This window comes from Seriola aureovittata, chromosome 13 (genome assembly GCF_021018895.1).
Source record: "Seriola aureovittata isolate HTS-2021-v1 ecotype China chromosome 13, ASM2101889v1, whole genome shotgun sequence".
Lineage (NCBI taxonomy): Eukaryota > Metazoa > Chordata > Actinopteri > Carangiformes > Carangidae > Seriola > Seriola aureovittata.
The window spans coordinates 2,153,004-2,169,247 of record NC_079376.1 but is presented as its reverse complement, the minus strand read 5'-3'; the positions used below and the strand labels follow the sequence as shown (position 1 = coordinate 2,169,247).

General features: G+C 42.4%; 3 protein-coding genes across 4 annotated transcripts; 2 read left to right on the top strand and 1 right to left on the bottom strand.

Moving 5' to 3' along the window:
• Positions 1-190: 190 nt before the first annotated feature.
• golga5 (golgin A5) lies at positions 191-7,901 on the top strand. Its single transcript, XM_056394243.1, has 13 exons — positions 191-379; positions 1,700-2,353; positions 2,775-2,972; positions 3,062-3,281; positions 3,362-3,485; positions 3,584-3,787; positions 3,975-4,145; positions 4,278-4,406; positions 4,530-4,628; positions 4,797-5,019; positions 5,542-5,641; positions 5,737-5,800; positions 5,889-7,901. The coding sequence occupies exons 2-13, from the start codon at positions 1,708-1,710 to the stop codon at positions 5,967-5,969; spliced, it is 2,259 nt and encodes a 752-aa protein (XP_056250218.1). The 5' UTR covers positions 191-379; positions 1,700-1,707; the 3' UTR covers positions 5,970-7,901.
• Positions 7,902-9,063: 1,162 nt separating this feature from the next.
• Positions 9,064-12,858, bottom strand: nusap1 (nucleolar and spindle associated protein 1). Of its 2 annotated transcripts, none has more exons than XM_056393562.1 (12): positions 12,683-12,858; positions 12,463-12,528; positions 12,163-12,366; positions 11,758-11,905; positions 11,204-11,293; positions 10,979-11,091; positions 10,833-10,880; positions 10,241-10,419; positions 9,849-10,012; positions 9,631-9,744; positions 9,426-9,537; positions 9,064-9,337 (listed from the first exon to the last, which is right to left on the bottom strand). In XM_056393562.1, exons 1-12 carry the CDS (start codon positions 12,755-12,757, stop codon positions 9,250-9,252), a joined length of 1,401 nt encoding a protein of 466 aa, XP_056249537.1. In that variant the 5' UTR covers positions 12,758-12,858; the 3' UTR covers positions 9,064-9,249. The 2 variants fall into 2 exon arrangements, with proteins under 2 accessions (XP_056249537.1, XP_056249538.1); XM_056393563.1 differs by having other exon boundaries at positions 11,767-11,905.
• Positions 12,859-13,164: 306 nt separating this feature from the next.
• On the top strand, positions 13,165-16,057 carry oip5 (opa interacting protein 5). The gene is made up of 5 exons (XM_056393691.1): positions 13,165-13,975; positions 14,679-14,745; positions 14,967-15,089; positions 15,347-15,428; positions 15,850-16,057. The coding sequence occupies exons 1-5, from the start codon at positions 13,804-13,806 to the stop codon at positions 15,940-15,942; spliced, it is 537 nt and encodes a 178-aa protein (XP_056249666.1). The 5' UTR covers positions 13,165-13,803; the 3' UTR covers positions 15,943-16,057.
• Positions 16,058-16,244: the final 187 nt, after the last annotated feature.

Sequence of the window (16,244 nt, the reverse complement as noted above, 5' to 3'; positions counted from 1 at the left end):
CTGCAAAAAGTACAACTATTAAAATCTGATTTAAACTTTTGATGTAAGAGGTCAGTACAAGGATAAACCTCTTTCCATATCTTGCAATGAATATCTTTCCCTTCACAGAGAAGGAACCGGTTCTTATTGCAGGTGCATCATTGAAAGGTGCGTCGGTTGGATTTTGATCAGGCGCGTCTCAGGTCGCTCTGTTGTGGGGTCCTTCGTAGCGCCGCTTCCTGGTCCACGTATCGAAAAGACTACCAACATCCTCTCTGACAGATAATGACATCTGACTGTGTTTATCCAAGCTGGTTTTCTTGTTCACGTGCAGCCGTTAAACCTCGGCGGTAGCCAGGTGACCGGAGACATTCAGGGACCGGGACGTCGTTTCGAAACGGTACGTTAGAGGCTTTGCTTCAGGAACCAGCTAGCTCGTTAGCTCGTTAGCTCGTTAGCTCGTTAGCTATAATGGAGTTTCTGTTGAACCGACTGTGTTTACATTAGTTTTACTGTATGATGACTGCAGCTACTCATAGCCCCCGTGATAACTCCTTTATCTCCGTGTATCTGAGTGGGGAAACAAACTAACCGGCCTGCTTTGACTGTGTGGAGTGATTGTGTTAGCATCGTAGCTGTGCAGACATTGAGCCTGTGCAGGAGAGTTGTCAGCCCTGAGTCGAGTCTCTCAGGCTGCTCACAATGACTGGAAGATAATTAACAACAAAGTCCCTAATGTAATCTTAACATTAACCACCTGCGGCTCGTTGTTGTCATTCTGTTTATTATGCAGGATTATATACTGTACCTGCTTTGCACCAATCATGACTCACTGACTTTACTTGGACCCCAATGCATGTCCAAATGAAATCAGTGAGTCATGATTTATACTGTATATTCTACAGGAACATGGACAAAAGAACTTACAGCCTGTCTTGCTTTGCATGCACCACCACTTCCCTTCATATATATATATATATATATATACATTATTTAATCAGGAAGTCAAAGTGAGATCTCATTTACAGGTGAGATCTATAATAACAAAAATACATTTTAATTGTAGAAATGCACATTTTCAGCGATATAATATAAATATACATTCAGATGTGTTCATACATATAAACAGCGATCAGAGTGTATATTTAAATGCTTTTGAATATGCATTAAGATGCACAACCATGTAGACAGTAATATGATGACATTAACACTCATAACTGCAGATTAGAAAAGAGAATAATTAAATAATTACACTCTAAGTGATTAAGACTTGTAATCAAATGTTTGAATTGGCCTATTGGTATCACACAAATATAACCTTTATTTATTCAGGGTAGTTTCACTGAGAGCCAAGTTGTCTTAGCGAGGAACACCCTGTTCACACGCTCACACATGGAAGCTGCTCAGTACGACCACAGTCGGTCTGAGCAGCTCCACTTCAGCAGTTAGAGGAATCTTATTGGTGGCAATGAGGGAGGGGCAAGTGTCGTTCCCTCACTTTCACTGCCCAGATTTGTAATTTCAGTGCAGGCGTTGAACTTGCAAGCTTTACACCACTGCTGCTCTTACGTATATTGTTAAAAGGAAAGACAAATATATACAGTACATTAGCAAACCTGCTCTCAGGCTCTTAACCTTAACATCTTGGAACTTATGTTGGCTGAGAATCTGCTAAAAGGGCCTTGTCATCCTCAAAGTGAGCTGTTGTTTCTGCCATTAGGATTGAAAATGTCCTGGTTTACTGACTTGGCTGGGAAAGCTGAAGACTTCTTGAATAAAGTGGACCAGGGAGCTGCCACCGCCCTGAGCAAAAGCCAGGAGAGAACCTCCTCCTTTTCGTCGCCCTACGAAGGAGAATCCACCGTCAAACCTGAGTACAACACTGAAGGGTACAAGGCCGACACAGCTGTGAACTATGCATCCTCCCACGATGCAATAGGCTTCATCTCCGCAGCAGCCAGCAACATCAAGAGATCCAATGCAACCTTGCTGGCTGGCACAGCCAACGTGGCCGGTACCCCGTCTGGTTCTGGCAGCAGCGCTAACAACTCTGCCAAGACGTCATCTGGCTTTGTGAGGCCCAGAAAGAGCGAGCAGGACGTGGACGATGACATGCTCTTTGACTTTTTGAACAGCTCCGAGCCTCCGGCCAGCAACAGGAGGGATTCAAGAAGGGAACTTATGAAAGTGGCAGTTCCAGTTACAGAGGCCGAAAACCCAACACCCCCTCCATCCACCACTCCTCACGCCATCCCCTCAGCCCCGTCCACACCCCCCTCGACCCGCGGAGTATCCAGGGCCTCGAGCCTGAGCTCGCTGTCTGCTCACAGCATCAAAACGTCAGAGGAGAGCTCTGCTAAAGAGCAAGGCCAAGGTATGAAGACGACCCCACATGTTCACAGTGGTTATCTCATCATTTTCTGTCAGCGAAGGAAGAAGTGTTATGTTTGTGGAGTAGAGGTGTTAGGTTATCGTATCACTCTGGTAATAGCAAAATGTTTCCATCAAAAATTCAACTTCAAAGAAAGATAGAAACTATTTAAGATTACATATATTTAAACAATAAATCTTAAAATATTAGAAACAATTCCATTCACAGTTTCTCAGGGATGTTGGTGATGTCTCCAGTTGGCATGATCGTCCAAAACCCAAAGAAAAACTGTTGTATTTGAGCAAGAAGAGCAGGAGGCCAGATTTCTCATGCCTTACATATACACAACATGTATAACGTAGTTATTTTCTGGCATTTATGTCTGATATTTGTGTCTCTCTTCACCCCTACTCGGCCGCCACAGACACATCTGAGAGCTCAGACTCGGGCTTGCCTGTCCCTCAGGAGTCCGGCAGGCAGGAGCCTCCTCCTCCTGCAGAGGAGCCACAGAGCCAGATCCTGTCCAGTCTGCGTCTGGAGAACCAGCTGCTGCGCAGTGAAGTGTCCTCCCTCAACCACGAGATGGCTTCAGTCATCCAGAGAGCAAAAGACCTGCAGGACGGTAAGACAAAAGATAAATCAGGAGCGATGATGGTCGACGTGTCTGCACTTCTGCCTCTGTATTGACCGAGTTGTTCTCTACTCTTGCAGAATTGAACCAGGCAAGACTACGAGCTGACAAATGGAACTCGGAGCAGTGTCATACTGACCGAACGTTACGGGAACTTCGGTCACAGGTCGACGACCTGACGGAGGCGCTTTCAGCCAAAGACGGTCAGCTGGCGGTGCTGAAAATCAGACTGGATGAAGCCGATCAGCTGCTGAAGTCCCGCAGTGCTGCACTAGAGGAGGCACAGAAGGAAAGGTCAAGGTACATGATCACCTTTTGAAGCAGAGATCAGATTCAGGTTTTAAAGAAATTAGATACCATGGTACTTTTTTGCTTTTCAGAATTGTGCAGGACCACACAGAAGGGAGCAGCATGCAGTCCCAAGCTCTCGAGACGATCCAGGAGAGGCTGCGAGAGTCGGACCTGGCTGTCAGGAGGGAGCAGGACAGCTACCGGCAGATGCAGGTACATGCAGTACGATGCTGACGGAGAGCGAAGCTTTGCCTTTAGTTATTGGGTGTCCGTACGTAAATAGTAAGACTTGATTTTCTTCTCTTGTGCAGAGTGAGTATGCTGGTCGACTGTCCAAGCTGGAGGCTGAGAGGCAGACCCTTGCAGAGACGGTAACTGCAGCGGAGCGACGAGCCGCAGAGGAGAAGCTCAGGGTCGACGACCTCCACCAGCAGCTGAAAAGTGCCAAAGCTGCAGCTGAGTCTGCCAAGCAAGAGTTACAGGACTACAAGCACAAAGCTTCACGCATCCTACAAGTAAGCCTTGCTCAGGCCCTGCAGAACATCATCAGGTAGCATTAGCACCAAGGCTCAAATTTCCTCTTGACAAGAATGTTTCGTTGTTGTTTTCAAGCTTTATGTTTTCTTTTTACTATAAATTTGTACTTGGATTTTAGCATTTTTCTGAAAGGTTTTTAATAATGTTGTAAATGTTTCTCTCTAGTCTAAAGAGAAGCTGATCAGCAGTCTGAAGGAGGGATCTGGTCTGGACACGCTGGACGGGAGCGGCGCCATGGCTCTGGAGCTGGAGGAAGTGCGTCACGAGAAGGAGTTACAGAGGGAGGAGATCCAAAAACTGCAGGGGCAAGTGCACACACTTCGAACGGAGATACAGGTGAGATGCTGGAAACGACAGGAAAAGAAAAACGATGTTGATGATGTTGATGAGGTCATGGTTTCACTGGGATGTGTCCCAGCTGTGTCTGTTGTATCTGTGACCTGAAGGAGCCATGTTTTTCTCTCTCAGGATTTGGAGACTCAGGCCCTGACGGAGGCAGACGCGTGGCGGGAGCAGCAGGTGCAGTTACAGGAGCAACAGGCTTTACAGAACAGGGTTAAACAGGAAGTGGAGGCTGAGGCTGAGCGCTACAAACAGGTGAGGGGGGAGGGAAAAAAAAGATAGAAGTTGTCTCAAATGTTTTCATAATTCCTAATTGTTCTATGTCTGATCAAACCCTTAATTCATGTGGGATGTTTTTGTGTTTCACTTAAACCCCAGGAGCTGCAGTACCTGGAGGAAGAGAACCATCGAGCCAAAACAACTCTGCAAAGTCGAATCAAAGACAGAGAGGATGAAATCCAAAAACTCAGGAACCAGGTCAGTCACTTTATAGCTGTACAGGCATGTGAACGCAGAGCGCACTTCCTGTGAGCTTGGTTTGTAGTAAAGAAGACAAACGCTTCCTTTTGTTGCCATCGCAGGGTGGTAACATCCACACCTGTCAGCTGTGATGATCCATATCCTGGTATGTGTTTACTCTCCCAGTTGACCAACAAGACTCTGAGCAGCAGCAGCCAAACAGAGCTGGAGAATCGCCTCCACCAGCTGACGGAGACGCTGATCCAGAAGCAGACGATGCTGGAGGCTCTGGGCACAGAGAAAAGCTCGCTGGTCTTCCAGCTGGAGCGTCTGGAGCAGCAGCTGAAGAACGCTCAGGGAGGACAAAGCGGAGGGCCGGCCATCAACATGAGCGGCCTGGAGGGGCCAGGTAGGCAAGACTGAGGTCAGGAGCAGAATGATTGGTGCAAGAGCGGCGGGGCAGATTTATCAACATTTCCTCCACAGGGAAACGTGTCATGAATATTTTCATTTTTAAAGCCTCGATGAAGCTTTTAGTCCCTGAAGGTGACATTTCACCGCACAGAAAAGAAATAAATCCAAGACTTTCTTTGCAAGCGTTTCTGTTCAGACTTAGAACAGTCACTTCCTCATTCTGCAGAATATCGACTCCAAACCAACAGAATCTACCAGGGCTGCACGACATGCTGAAACAATCATATTGCCATCGTGATTTTACTTTCACTGGAAAAAAACACATTGCAATTTTGATTGTATTTCAATTAATTGTGCAGCACTAGAATTTACCAAGTCCTTAATTTAAAATTCAGTGGGTTAGTTTTTCTTTCAAGCATTAGTTTTTTTTTTTTTTATTTATTCAGATTTTATATTCTCTTTCTGACTCCACTGATTTCTTTTCCCATGATGCCTTGCCTGTGTGTCGTCATTTCAGTAGCGCGGCAGAGAAACACACCGGTCCTCTTCAGTGATCAGGAGAGTCCAGGAGTTTACGGTAAAGTGCGTAAGGCAGCCAGCACCATCGACCGTTTCAGGTAAGATCTCACTCCTTCACTGTTGGACTGAAATTACTTTGTTTTCTATTGTGAAATATTTTCCCAGTGATAAATAGAAAATCTTGTCATTTTAGCATCAGACTTGGAATCTTCCTGAGACGTTACCCGATGGCCAGAGTTTTCGTTATCCTGTACATGGTGAGGATTTATTTAAGACGTGTCAGGAGAAAACAATTTTACTGATTAATAAAAGAAAACTAAATATGCTTCATCAATTTCTTTCCAGGCGGTTCTGCACCTGTGGGTCATGATCGTTCTCCTGACTTACACACCAGAAATGCACCATGGTCATCCTGACGGAAGATAGGAGGCTCGTTTTAAAGATGTTTGCTCTGGTGCCTTCGATGTGAGGAGCGAACAAGCTGCTGATGGGCTCTGGGACCTGACTCTCCCTGTTTTGCACAGATATGCTATGAATTAAAGATTCTTCTTTATCCTTTCCAACTGAAGATTGAAAACTGACAGCTGCATTGAGTTTTAAAATAATTACAGAGAGATATATTATATTGTGGGTCTACTGAAAGGACATTAAATCAAACATGATCTCACATCTGTTCACCTGCTTTCAGACGTCTGTTCTCTGAAGAGATTGTATTTAACACTATGTAAAAAAAAATCATCTTTTAATAAACAAGTTAGGAGAAACAACAAAGTCCGGCACTTTTCAGAGATTTTCTAGGCCACGAAACAACGTGAGGAACTTCAGTGATTTTACACAAAGACTCAGTTTACTGGCTCATTTAGAAACATTTCTTTGTTCTGTTGTTTGTTATTGAGGAACGATTAGCAGATATAAGCCGATATACTCTGACTCCAAAGTTTGGACATTCGTTGTTTATTTTTTTTTCAAGTATGTGACAAAAATATTTTCTATTTAAATACATGCACCCTAAATATAACATTTGAGTCCCATGTGGTTTATTTAGAAACTTTTTTCCCCTAAACTTTTCAAATTAATTTACATAGATACATATTTTGTCACCTCTGTGATGTAATTACCCTTACAAGATTTAAAAGGAATATATATATATAGATATATATATATATATATATATATATACATATATATGAATAAATATGACATGCTGGCAATTTAAGAGAAAAATTAGAGAAGCATTTGTTGGTAACATAAATATAATACACAGAATAAACCTGTTGATGTTATTCTTGTTATATTGATGTAGAACAGACAGTATAAGTTCATTAACTTAAACTTTTTTAATGCTACAATATGATTATTTGGAAGAATTTCACCATCATAATTTCTAGAAACGGGAAGTGAAAGGTGGAACTACTGGTGTCAGGTAATTACAAAGATCATCCAGAGTAACTGCATGAGATCAGGAAAAATGGCTAAAAAAAATAGTATTTTTTCATTTAATATCATGGCAGGAAACTTGAATTAACGGTTTTGAGATTTGGAAACACATTTTTGTGCCTTCAGCATCTCACCAAACGTTTCAGACACGAATGGCTGCTGTTGCACAGAATGACTCAGCTGTCGTCGATATGGGGATGAAGAGGTAAAGTTTATTGCAGATCCACTTCTGTAAGTGCGTGTACGTGTGTGTGTGTGTGTGTGTGTGTGTGTGTGTGTGTGTGTGTGTGTGTGTACATGTCTTGCTGTGGTTGTGGGGATAAATCTGGGTTTGAAACCATCAGTGTGAGGTTGTTGTGTTCAGGTGTCACAGCTTCAGGCTTCCTGAGGGACTGAGGTCAGAGTCAGGACGAGTCTCTACCACATGAATGAAGCTGAGAGTCTCGTCCTTCGTGCAGATGGAAACGAGGAGTGAAGTTCAGGCACCGAGCAGCAGCAACATTCAGAAGTTCTCCAGGAGTTTTCTAGTTGTTTATTATTCTCTGTCCTCAGTTCAGATTCACTTTCTTGCCTTTTACTTCATCTCTACAGTAACAACATGTGACGAGCAGAACGTGTTCAGCTCCTCCACAGGTGAAAGTATCGACCAGTTTAACATCAAACGCTGTTCAGCAGGAAACAGATGGAACCGACCCACCAGAACCGCAACCTGCAGCAGAACCAGACTCTTCATAGATGTGATGCTGTGACCTCAGAGACAGATGTGTGACCTCACACACTCTTTAGTGTGAACTGAACACTGACAGTTCAGACTGTGCAGCAGGTGTCAGTGTAGAACAGCTCATGTTCATTAGTTTTATTCACAACTTCATTTTTGTCATTGAAAAGGTTTTTAATAAATAAACCTGTGATTAAATTGTACTGAGTGTTTCTTCATATTGACCATCTGCCTCATGATGAATCTAACAGTCACTTTGGTGAATCAGTGTTTTCATTGTTATTTAAATTGATAAGTTCATAAGAGAAATTAGAAAAGCACAAACTCTAGAATCTGTCTCTAGATCCTGTGTTGTCTCTGTCACGGACACATTTAAACATTTTATCATGTTTGTTGTTGATTAATTGACCGCCCCCTCCTTGCTGATGTCGCAGCCTTGTTGGGACATGGTGGCCATCCACCAACCATCCAGGGTTGCACGGCACTCATCAGTAAACAAGACTGTTTGAAAATTAGTCTTCATGTATTTCTGAGCCACTGCAACCGTTTGTGCTTGTGAGTGTTGTTTAACGGCGGCCGAATAACAGGTTTAAGCACAACTGCAAATCTCTGGAGGATCCTACACCTTGAGGTTCGCGGGACTCCAGAGGCAGCAGCGGCTTCAAATACCTGTTTGCTGCTTTGTAATGGCATTTTAGGATTTGTCTGGCAGAACTCTTCCTCATTGGGCCTTTATCTGCACGAACCCGCCTGAGCTCTGAACCAGCCACAAATCTCTTCACAGTACAATGATCACGCTTAAGTTTTCGTGATATATCTAATGTTTTCACACCTTGTACAAGGTATTGCACTATTTGACGCTTTTCAGCAGCAGAGATCCTGTTTCTTTCCCATATTGCTTGAAACCTGTGGCCTGTTTAATGTGGAACGTCCTTCTTAAGTAGTTTCCCTTTGATTGGTGTCACCTGGCAAACTAATTAACACAGGTGTCTGAGATTGATTTCAATGATCCAAAGAGCCCTGAGACACAATCCTATCCATGAGTTTAATTGAAAGACAAAAAATGTAATGTTTATGACACTTAAATCCAATTTGCATAGTAACTTGGAACACGGTGCAGCTCCAGCAGCTCTAACCCTGCATTAAGACATCTTTGCTGACTGACAGTTTCTGTCTCCACCCTCGTGTTAAGGATGTAGGAATAATGTATGTGATTCACTAACATTGTTTTCTGGCATGTAACAGGCGTCCCAGCCTCACAGGGTTGTTACTGAGGCTTGCTCTTATTCCAAAAATGATAACGTGCATCATGTTGTTCTCTCCGTTACTCCACCCAAACTGTAAGTAAACATCAACACCCAGCCGTCCGATTGGCACCATGCTGCACTTTATTAATGTATGTGTCAGATTTAAAATACTGCACAGTAGATTACATTTTGAATACTACAGAAGCTTGAATATTTTCTAATACGAGAGAAATGAGCTGCAGACAACGAAATATTTACAAAAAACAACAAGCTGTACAAACATCTACAAACAAGCGTAATATCACTACATCATGACGAGGCCTCTTCTCGCCCCGAGCACATTCTCCTTCTTCTGCTTCCTGTCTTCCATGTGTCTCGTTCTCCTGTGCTCCCTGAAGGAAGATACAGGAACATGTAAGAGACAGATGTTCTGACAGTTAAAACTGTTTTGATTATTGATCAGTTTAATTTTAGACTTACCTCGTTTGGACTTGGTGCTGTTTGTAATTTTTCTGATGCGAGTTGGAGATCAGAGACTTGTTTCCTGTTGTTGCTGTGTTTTCGTTTGCGTCTCCAAAGGGCTTCAGTTTACCTTAAAAAATGAAATAAAAGAAACCTTAGGGGACTGCTGGTCTGATACTACAGTATATTCAGGTTAAACAGGGAAACTGAGAAGCATTTGTACCTTTATGAGGCTTGTAGGTGAGGGGACGAGACAGACTGGCCTTCAGATCGAAGCTCTGCTTCTGAGTTCCAGGAGTCGTTGAAGAGCTCGTGTTGCCGGTGAAAACAAACGTCCCTGTTGGAATTCAGGGAAAGATTTTAATTCCTTAACTAAATTAATCTACGCAGTGATGCACGTCTAAATTAAGATGTTACTTTGAGGATTTAAGGTAAAGGTACCTGGAGTTTTTGTGGCAGAGACAGTTGAGGTCTTGACATGGTTGGGCTTGACTGCGTCTGAGGCCTGTGTTTGTGGAGTGCTGGAGCTCAGACAGGAAGACATGCGCGCAGGCGTCTTCACCAAGGATCTCTTATACTCGTTGTCACGAGCGGCTTCTGAGAAGCTGCACACAAACACACGAGGTTGCTGCAGTGTCACACTGACCATGAACGTTAAAAAAGCTACAAGTTCTCCATGAACTAGAGTAAATAAAGCTTCACCGGCCGTCAGCGCCACTTCGCCGACTCAGCAGCAAAACAAGAACAGCTGTTCACTGAAGATGCTATTTAACAGCTGTAATGCAACAGCACTTGGCTTCTAGCAGAAGCCTGAGGAGGAGGAGGCAACTCACCGGACATTGATCCTGCGAGTGGAAAGGACAGACGGTCTGAAGAGTCCATCTTCCTTCGCAGCAGGTTTATTCTGCGGAGCTTTACTCGCCGGGAACAAAGTGTTTCTGCGTTTGTCTTCAGCTTGTCTCTTATTCACCAGAGCAGGACTGAACATGGAGACACGGCTCTGATTCACCTTCTGCACAATAGAAACGTATTCATCATTAACTTCACTGCACTCTGGAAGTAATCGATATACTGCAGCTGTAGTGATGGATGTTGAACACTCATTCTGCCGTTTGGAGTCTCTGACTCAAACAGACACAGGACGTGTTGGAAGCCGGTCTGATGTCTAAAATCCTTCACCCTGTTAAAATAAAGCTAAAAACGACCAAAGTATAAAATGTGGCTTAAAACTGGATAAAGGCTCCATTTTCAGTCTGGTTCTGGAAGACAACCACGGCGCTCACGCACGTGTGAAGGGGATGTGACGCCACTGACACACAACCAAATCAAACGGACCATTACCTTGATTCTCCAGGGCTGAAAATTGCTGGAAGCATTTGAGATCATTTTTGTTCTCAACAAAATAAAACAGGTGATGATACTCACTTGGGTTTTGCCGTCAACCTGCTGCTGTTTAGTTTTGTCTGAAAGCATCTGAAAAAGAAGATGGATGGAAGATAACAAAAACAAGTTCACATAAAGTTTAAATTTAAAGTTTTCTGAATGCAGACGGTACAGAAGCTTCTGAGTACCTTCACTTCTTTAACTGAATTTCTGAAGGTCTCTATCTGCTTGTTCTTCCGCTGGACATACGTGTCAATGGACTCCATCTTGTTAAAATGAGCCTCGTGGAGTTTTTTGAAGTCTAAAAAAACAAAAACAGAATTTACAAAAAAGATATTTAAAGAGATTTAAATAGAAAAGCACATCCTGACTGTTATGTGGCGTCTCAGGAGGAGACTGAATGGAGAACTTACTAGGGGTGACGGGCTTCAACAACTTTCTCTTCTGCTGGAGTCCTTGGTGATGAGGGATTTTACCAGCTTTGGCCACTTTTCCCGCTTTTTCTGGACACATTTAAAATTTGTGTGAAATTAAAACATAAATGATCATAATTTTGTGTTAAAGTGAAGAATCTGTGAAGCATTATATTTAGCTCTAGAGCCTGAGCATATTCTCATTTGTCCAGGTCATAGTATCCTAAAGGAGTTTTAAATCGAAAAAACAACTGGACTTGATTATTTGTCTGGGAAGACGTTTCATCATCAGCCTTGTGAACGCCCACAAGAGGTTAAATACCTGGGTCTCCACACCAGAAAGTAGGACCAGTCCCAGCCTGGTCAGATGCGTACATGAACTGATGAAGCCTTTTGGATGAGAGGTGAAACGTCTTCCCAGACAAATAATCAAGTCCAGTTGTTTTTTCGATTTAAAACTCCTTTAGGATTTAGCTCTAGAGGGAACAGGCTATTCAGCAGTAGAAACAAACAGCTCAAAGTTTGCCTGCTCTTTCCCCAACAATGACACTAACCTGCATCACCTTTCACAGGTGCTTCATCCCTGATGTCAGCCTCCTGCTGCTGCTCAGGAAGCTCAGTATCATAAGCATCTTTGACAGAAGACACTTTTCTCTTCTTTGCGCCCCTGGTTGATGCAGATGCAGCCACTTCAGTGTCGCCCTGAAAGGAACAACAGTCGTTTAAGTCTCCAATCCTCCTGAATACGAGGAATTGATGCTGCAACACAGCGACTCTTTCAACAGGGATCCTATAGGACCAGCTGTGGATATTTCTACCAACCAGATGTGGCGGTGCACATGCACAGAAACGTGCGCTAAGATACAATCATTTCCATATTAAAAAAAGGTGCTTGTTAGATGTCGTTTAGTTCTGTTACTACCATGTATTTGTGTTGGGATCATTGTGGTGTGTAATACCTCTGCAGCACTTGGAGGTAACTCAGCCTCTATCGCAGTATCAGAGATTTTCCTCTTGATGTTGTTTCCTTTGCCTCGACGTCTGTTCACAAACACATCGGTCCTGGAAACTTCTTCCCTGCGAGTTGAATCTTTATTTTCCTGATCACTGCTTCGTCCTGCGTTTTCATCTTCTTGAACAGCAGTTTCACCCTCATTATTCCCCTGTAAAACAAGAAAGACGTTCACTTAAAAAAAAACAACCCGTTGCTCGAGACTGATCCCACAACAAAACAATACCACGGACCAGGAGTGAGTTACCTGCTCTTCCGCCTTGTTCTTTTCCTGTTGGTAATGCTGCTTGATCATTTTCAGGAGCTTATCAGCCTGTTTAACACAGAAATGCTAGTTTAGTCGAGTGAATTCTTCCCAAATACAAACACGTGTAAACATTAGCTTACAGTACACGCCCAAACCCGCTACCGCTCAGAAAAACATGCTAACTACTGGTAAGTTCATTTAAAAAGTGCAGCTCCATTACCTTCATGTTTGCTTTAACTCCGAGCTCCTTGGCGAGACTTCGCAGCTCTGCATATTTCATCGAGTCCAAATCCATCTCGATGTGTTAGTTTAGTCCGTTTAGTGAAAAGAAACCAGCAAAACACACGATTTGCTTCTCTAACGCAGTTTCATCTGTTGCGGCGCCGGACCGTTAAAACCGCCTCTGATTCAAAACACAGCAGTTGCAGCTGCAGCTTTTCAATTGGCTCCTGGGGCGGGACCGGATGTGCGTCACAGCCAATCAGCGGGAACATGCCTTTTGTAATGTTTCTTTCATTGTCACTTAACGTTTTTAGCTTGAATTTCATTTTGACGCTTAAGATTACTTTTTTTTTTATCACTATTTTTGGTAAAATGTTAATTAATATTAATTTGCTTGATGGTGTTTTTTTTTTTCCAATACATGTTTATTGAGAAATACAGAACAATACAAAAGAATTGTGCAATGATAATCTCCAGGGGGTTACAAACATATAAAAGAAATAGAATATTACAGAGGTATTACAAAAATATATCAAAGAGAGCACACATGGAAATAGTTTTAATAGCTTTCTTATTAGTGGAGTAATTAATGGTTTTTATATATTGTTTGACCTCATTGTTAAAAATAGAAAAGAGTGTTTTTTTGGGCAGTGTTTCTGCATTTATGGATATGCCATTTTGCCAAATATATGATCATATTAATTACATAAAAATGTCCTTTTTTTTGTTGGTGGATAGTCAATGAAGCCAAACAATACATGTTCAAAGCAAAAGGAAAAGTGTGGTAAAATGCAAGTAGAAATTAAATCACAAATATCCATCCATAATTTGGTGGAAAAGGGGCAAGACCAGAATAAATTAAAAATATCTTCAGGGTGTCCTTCACAAAAAGAGCAATTAACATCAATATCTTTCGTCAAGTGTTTACAACAAATGTTCTTTAGCAGTACGTGTTATTTCTCACGTACGTCCAGAAGGGGGCAGAGTTTCGCCGAGCAAACATCACAGAAAGAGGTGAAGAAGAAGAAGAAGAAGGAATATACTTCCTGCTTTCTGGTCCAGAGTTCAAACTCTCAGGCGGGACAGTCAGCTGGTCGGATTCCGTAAATCTTCAGCAACATGGAATATGATGAAAGCCTCTTAATGCAGCGTTTCGATGATTTTAAACTGATCACAGAGGCACGGCACGAGGAACAGGTGACTCTCCACTGCGCGCGCTGTAACACCGTCCTCGGGGACTCCTTCAGCGTCTGTGGGGAGATTAAATGTATGGACTCTATTATGTGTCTAAGTAAGTTCACTTCATCTCTTATTGCCGACTCAGGAAGTAATACAAGAATTGTTTGCGTGTTTTAGATATTGAGAATAACGCTCGTGTTGGTAATGTCACCTGCTGTGTGTGTCCCGACTGTTTGTGTAGTGACTTTTGACCTTACGGCGACTGAACACGTCACGAAACACATTAAAACAGTTAATTGTGACATTTTGGAAATTAAGAAAATAAAGAAAAGTGTCATTTCATACAACAGATTAATGTGTTTGGACAAAATCTCAGCTCAATATCCACCTATGAGCTTTTTCTGGACCTTTCCACCACATCTCATGGTCTGCCTAAATGATGCAGCTCATTTAGTTAGTTGGTTGCTATGGAGATTACACATGATTTCTAACACTTAGTGGTCTCCATGACAACTGAGCAAGACTTAATGTTGCATTTGAAAGCTTTATAAATGTCTTTTTGTATTGACAGCATGTTGTTTAGTTTGTGTTTTGCAAAACTACTGCTCATTATTAATCACAAAAACTGCTATTAGTGCCTTTTTAATGATTTGGTGATTTCAACATTCAGGCAATTTTGAGATTTACACATTTTGTATGCTAGTCTTACAATAATTCATTGTGATATATATATATATATATATATATATATATATATAATACTACAATAGGTATACATGTGCACACATGTTGACGTTGTGCTTGTCTCCCTCCAGGAGTAACCAATGATGTGGTCATCAGTGATGCAATGGAGTCAGGGCATACAGGGGTAATGGCTGATTGGTGAGTGAAAGCAGCAATTGTGTGTTTGTTTTTGACACCCTCACAAAACGTGTTTTTATGAGTCTGTGGGTGTATGGATCTGTTGTCACATGCAAACCTGTGTCCTTCACCGGCGCCCACAGGTTACTGACTGTCATCGAGGACCATGTTCTTAGTCAGTTTGTTGTCGGCTGGTGACTGAAAGGTTTGTATTTGTTGTCACTGCTCTTGTTTATTTTCAGCATCTACAGTTCTGTAAAATGCTGCGGCTGCCGCTCTGCTGTGGGCCGAGTTATTCACTCAGCTCCGCCACGTTTGGACGTGACTCGCTCCCTCTTCCTCCTCTACAAAGCAAACATCAGTTGGTAAGTCCTGCCGCTTCTGCTGAGCACACAACCATATTGGCTTTTTGTGTCCAGGTCACTGCTGTCTGGAGAGGCGAAAAACAAACAGGTGCCTTGTGAGTGTTTATCCATTAAATTAATGGATTTTTTTAAAGCTCAGGTTAGAGATGAAACACATTTCTTTTTGCTTTTTGCTTTCTTTCATACTAGTATAAAATCACTGTCGTCTATATTAATTGATCCTTTAAATTCTCTTTTCTTCTTCTTTCTCTGTGCAGTTACATCCTCAACAGCAGCTCAATGGTGAAAGCGTCCACACTCACATTCGATATGAAGCCTCTCAGCGAAAAGATGAGTGAGGTGAGACAACAAAATCTAATGTTGTGTTTATTCTGACGTGTTTAATTCCTGCATGTACAAATGCAACAGCTCAGTTTGTTCTTCTGTCAGTACTGTAGTGACACACTGACTTGTTCTAGGTTAATTAACTCTGCACACTCTGGACATTTTTATAACGCTAATTCAAAAATTGTACATATTATCTATGAATAGATAATGAAGTTTGAAAGAATGACAGGTGGGTGGCGCCAGAGATCTGAGGCCAAAACACGTCAGACTCGACATTCCAGCAAATCCAGTTGCCATGATTTTGCAAAGTTTAACGGGACAAAGAGCGACAGTGTATAAACTTCCAGGAAGGAAGGATGAATGTGACTGGAAAAAAACAAAAACAAAAGCTTTTTAATGAAAAAACTAATTTGTTCTTCCCTTTCGACGGCAGGTGAAACAGCAGTTTGAAGCTCAGTTGGGTCGGATTTCACACGTTAGGAGCAGACTGTCGGACAGGAGTGAAACCAGTGAACTGGACAAGTAGTCTAGACTGTCCCTTGTCCCGCGGGACCATGTGCTCTTCAGTCCGCTGCCTCCTGTAGCGTTTGTGTTTTATGTTGTAATGTTTTTTTATGTTTTCATTAAAGGGTTTTTGGTGATGCAGGCATTGATGTGTCTGTTTATGTCCCTGCAGCTGCCTCACTAATCTGTTTTTAAAGGATTCTGGCTTGTAGTTTTTGGACTGAGATAAGAGCCAGGCTAGTGTTAGCGCAGCCCTAACCCTAGCATAAAGACATCTTTGCTGACTCTCAGACAGTTTCTGTCTCCACCCTCGTGTTAAGGATG

What these genes read in the sequence shown, in the direction of transcription:
- nusap1 (XM_056393562.1), bottom strand. Translation starts at nt 12,757, where the DNA reads ATGGATTTGGACTCGATGAAATATGCAGAGCTGCGAAGTCTCGCCAAG. An exon ending in TACCTCCAAGTGCTGCAGAG is followed by an intron (nt 11,906 to 12,162) that starts GTATTACACACC and finishes TGTTCCTTTCAG; the next exon opens with GGCGACACTGAAGTGGCTGC. An exon ending in ACTCGCAGGATCAATGTCCG is followed by an intron (nt 10,013 to 10,240) that starts GTGAGTTGCCTC and finishes GTTTGTGTGCAG; the next exon opens with CTTCTCAGAAGCCGCTCGTG.
- oip5 (XM_056393691.1), top strand. Translation starts at nt 13,804, where the DNA reads ATGGAATATGATGAAAGCCTCTTAATGCAGCGTTTCGATGATTTTAAA. An exon ending in ACAGGGGTAATGGCTGATTG is followed by an intron (nt 14,746 to 14,966) that starts GTGAGTGAAAGC and finishes GTTTATTTTCAG; the next exon opens with CATCTACAGTTCTGTAAAAT. An exon ending in TCAGCGAAAAGATGAGTGAG is followed by an intron (nt 15,429 to 15,849) that starts GTGAGACAACAA and finishes TTTCGACGGCAG; the next exon opens with GTGAAACAGCAGTTTGAAGC.
- golga5 (XM_056394243.1), top strand. Translation starts at nt 1,708, where the DNA reads ATGTCCTGGTTTACTGACTTGGCTGGGAAAGCTGAAGACTTCTTGAAT. An exon ending in AAGCTTCACGCATCCTACAA is followed by an intron (nt 3,788 to 3,974) that starts GTAAGCCTTGCT and finishes GTTTCTCTCTAG; the next exon opens with TCTAAAGAGAAGCTGATCAG. An exon ending in GAGCGGCCTGGAGGGGCCAG is followed by an intron (nt 5,020 to 5,541) that starts GTAGGCAAGACT and finishes TCGTCATTTCAG; the next exon opens with TAGCGCGGCAGAGAAACACA.